A 3,635-nucleotide genomic window follows, 5' to 3' on the forward strand; every position below is an offset into this window, starting at 1 on the left:
AGAGAGAGAGAGAGAGAGAGAGAGAGAGAGAGAGAGAGAGCATAATTGACTACAGATTCGTATTCATGGACCGTTACTCTACTGTTCGGGAGTTACTGTTTCTTGCACGAAATAATGTAATAAATATAGTACAGAAATAATGTAATAAATATAAATAGGCGATTAATCGAAGATCAAGGAAGCTGAATTATAGATCGAATGATGATACACTATGAATGCCGGCTTAGATTTCGACTCGGGTATTTCTTTATCCCCGCCATAAGTTCATTAAAAACGAAAACTTTCCCCATAATAAATGATTTGGCATACCTTGGAAATATATGATATTTCGCTGCCCACGTCTCGGCGTCCTTCTTCCTCCGTTCTGACTTCTCAACCCAGTAACTTGGCTGCTTCATCGTGGCACTGACACTGACACTCGCGTAGACGCGATGCAATCGAAGACACACGTGTTGAATAACGCGATGCCGACGAGAAACTAAGTACCTCAAAATACCGACGAAATAATTCAATCACCCGAAAGAAACAACAGATAACGTACACGACACGCGTAGTCTGTAGTGTTGGCCGCCGGCCCGGGACTGAATGACGAGATCCGGGAAAATCCGCGAGGCACACGGATAAAGATCGCCTAGAAAGCGCCGGATGTTTTGACCGTGTAGAGGAACAATAGTTAATACAACGATCCATGTAGCTTGTGGTGTGCGTGTCACTCGCCGGCCCGGAACTGAATGAGAATACCTGGAAAAATCCGCGAGACACAAAGGTAAACATGACCGCCTTTAAGGTGTTTTGACTGTGTCGCTCGGTGCTCAACCGATGAGCGCCGACTGTTGACGATGGTAGAGGATAATTTTACATTTTTTGTAGATTGTTTTGGTATTCTCGCGCGCCTCACATTTATTTCTGTTTCTGTTTTGTTTTTTTTTAAAGCCCGCGGCGCACGATGTTCGATTCTCTGCTGTACATAATTTCGATGGTAACGTTCATTATTTCTTTACTGTGATATGATATGATGATATTTCGATACGATAATACACAAATGAAACTCGAGCACATGACCGGTTCTGATGCACCGGTGCATGCAGAAAAGAATGCGCGAAATAATTCGAATCAAAATTATGTCGCGTTCATGCACAGCAAAGTTGAGCAACGTGTACCACGGATTTAGCCGAGCGTTATTTTAAGCAAAATAATGTATTTCTTTTGATATTGTAAGAAATTCTCTAAGAAAAAACAGAGCGAACGAGCAAACGCGAAATGCAAACAATATCTTTGCCGCCATTTCCGCACTAGCTTGCGCCAAAGCAAGTTGAAATTAACGTTGTTCTTAGCTCTTGTTAGTTATGCGCTTTGTAGTACGATTGGCGTGCGCGCGCTCATGACGGGAGTGCTAAATGAGCAACGGTGCTTCTCTATGCGGGAAATTTATCAAACTTTGCCTCGCACAAAAATGTACGACTCGTTAAAACGGCAGTCTCTCGGATTAATCAGCTGTTTTATATGCAAGTGTACTCTGTATGTCGTGGACTGTATGCGCAGAAAGTTCTGGTAATAATCGATAAGCGCACTCATAATTCCCGGACTTTTTAGATTAGATGTGCGCTATGCGGGAAGTTCGTTAAGATACACGCGAGTCTTATTCTTTGCGAACTGCAGCTGTGTATGTTTGTGTGTGTGTGTGCACAGCACGGAATAAATTATCAATGCATTAACTTGAGCCAACGAAGGAGAAGTAAGACGTGATATTCGTCGGCGAAGAAAAAGCTCGTTACGTAACTTCGATATACTATTCGTACGACTCGAATTCATATAATGCGAATTTAGTCCATGGATCAAATGAAAATCAAGAGAGAGAGAGAGAGAGAGAACGAAATCGGTAAACGCACAAGGATAGACGAGATTTTCTTATAATGATGAATGAGTTTCGTCTGCGATTATACGATTTTGCAATATTGTTATCATTATTGTTGTTTTGCGTTAATATTTTAACGCGTTAATATTTTAACATTTTTTTAAGTCTTAACTTATTCTGAACCGCGACATGTAATTAAGCAAGTAACACGTGAAATTAAATTGGTAAAAGAGAGTGAGACTCGACTTCGCTTCTATTATTAAGGAGAGAGAGAAGAGAGAGTATACGAGACTCATTTTTAACTCCCGAATCCTTACATATATACATATATGTGTATATAATATCACCTACGAAAAGAACATCTACACAAATTTTTTTTATTTGCGCAAGTTTTGATAAATACTATCGATTAATAATCGTACAATTAGCACAAAGGTATGTTTTGTATATTCATAATGCACACATACACATGTTTTTTTCAACGAAATTTTCATATTTCAAACTGCAAGAGATAATTTTATCAATGTTTTAATGACGAATAAAAAAAATTTAGTGCACTTGCTAATTAGTGTCGTTTCAATTCGAATATTTTTTATACCATTTAATTTTTTGCCTTTTTTGTCATTTTTGTCGAAGACGTGGGATAATATCGCGCGTCGTTAGCGAGTAATTACATGTGTTTCGAAGACATACGCGGCAGAAATGCGTTTTCTATAAACATCGATATTTCCTACACGCTAAGGAGAAGAAAGTTTTTTTTTTAATTTACCTATTTACCTCTATTAATCTTTATTAGATTTTTTAAATATTTGTTAATCGCGCACAGTATTCTGTCTCTGACGCGTTGAACAAATTACATAATTAATATTTTGCTTATTGAAATTTAAAAAAGATCAAGATTCCGTTGCGTGTGCAACAGATAATAGTTTAATTACTCGAACGGTCATTATTCGACGCAAATGAGACATTAATCGAACTCAGTGCGAGATTAATGACGCGATGATACGGCGAAAGCGTGTAAATTCCGCACGATATCCGCCAACAGCCGCCCAATTTCTTTGAGAGTCTCCGGCTATTGCGGCGAAGCTGGGTAAAGAAAAGCCCGTACAACGAGGAGAGAGATGGCAGGAGGAGGACGAGGAGGAAGAGGAAGAAGTAACAGACAGAGGAACTACAGTCCGCGTCGCCTTTTTTCTCGAGGAAATCGCGAGGTACTTTAAGCAAGGCGCATAATTCCCCTCGACGTATTCACGGTAACTTCCGATTCTCTACCTCTGGACTCGCACACCGTGGCTCTTAATATTGGATTTTTGTGCCGTCTAGACGTGAACACTCGAGCGTGCTTTTCCTCAGAGAACGCGCGTGCTTGCACACACACTGACTGACACGTACACACACACGAGCACTGAAGAGTATCGCGTACGCAAACACTAAAAGCTCCTCGCCGAATGTTCTTCACCGTTGCCGCTTCATTCAGACTTGCTTACCCATCTTGCGCGCTCGAGAGCGTTACTTGCGCGAAACCGTCGTTTTCGGTCTAAATTCTGATAATTCGCGTCAATTTGACATTGGCACCGCTGTGTATGTCCGTGAAATGAATTTGCCTCGTGGCCCACTTCGAAATATCGTGTAAACGCATCGAGATGCGTAAAAAATGAAAAATCGATAAAGAGATGCTTCGAATCGTAATATTATACACACATATATATATATACATATACAATATTCGATTCGTAATATATATATATATATATATATATATATATATATATATATATAT

General features: G+C 39.7%; 3 protein-coding genes across 12 annotated transcripts in view; 1 reads left to right on the forward strand and 2 right to left on the reverse strand.

Annotated features, from left to right (window-relative positions):
- Positions 1-426, reverse strand: part of LOC116850400 (glucose dehydrogenase [FAD, quinone]-like) — a 174,698-nt gene extending 174,272 nt beyond the window's left edge. Inside the window, exon 1 of the mRNA XM_032828646.1 lies at positions 310-426. Within this exon, the coding sequence (XP_032684537.1) occupies positions 310-398 (89 nt within the window). The 5' untranslated portion in view covers positions 399-426. The remainder of the gene's footprint in view (positions 1-309) is intronic.
- Positions 1-3,635, forward strand: part of LOC116850399 (nephrin-like) — a 539,959-nt gene that overhangs the window by 314,597 nt on the left and 221,727 nt on the right. The window lies entirely within an intron of this gene.
- The window catches only part of LOC116850410, a 198,430-nt gene continuing 195,267 nt past the window's right edge, over positions 473-3,635 (reverse strand). The window contains exon 7 of the mRNA XM_032828679.1: positions 473-741. Within this exon, the coding sequence (XP_032684570.1) occupies positions 513-741 (229 nt within the window). The 3' untranslated portion in view covers positions 473-512. The remainder of the gene's footprint in view (positions 742-3,635) is intronic.

The sequence above is a fragment of the Odontomachus brunneus genome, unplaced genomic scaffold (assembly GCF_010583005.1).
Source record: "Odontomachus brunneus isolate Ranch 3 - 2012 unplaced genomic scaffold, Obru_v1 Obru_scaffold_144, whole genome shotgun sequence".
Classification (NCBI taxonomy): domain Eukaryota; kingdom Metazoa; phylum Arthropoda; class Insecta; order Hymenoptera; family Formicidae; genus Odontomachus; species Odontomachus brunneus.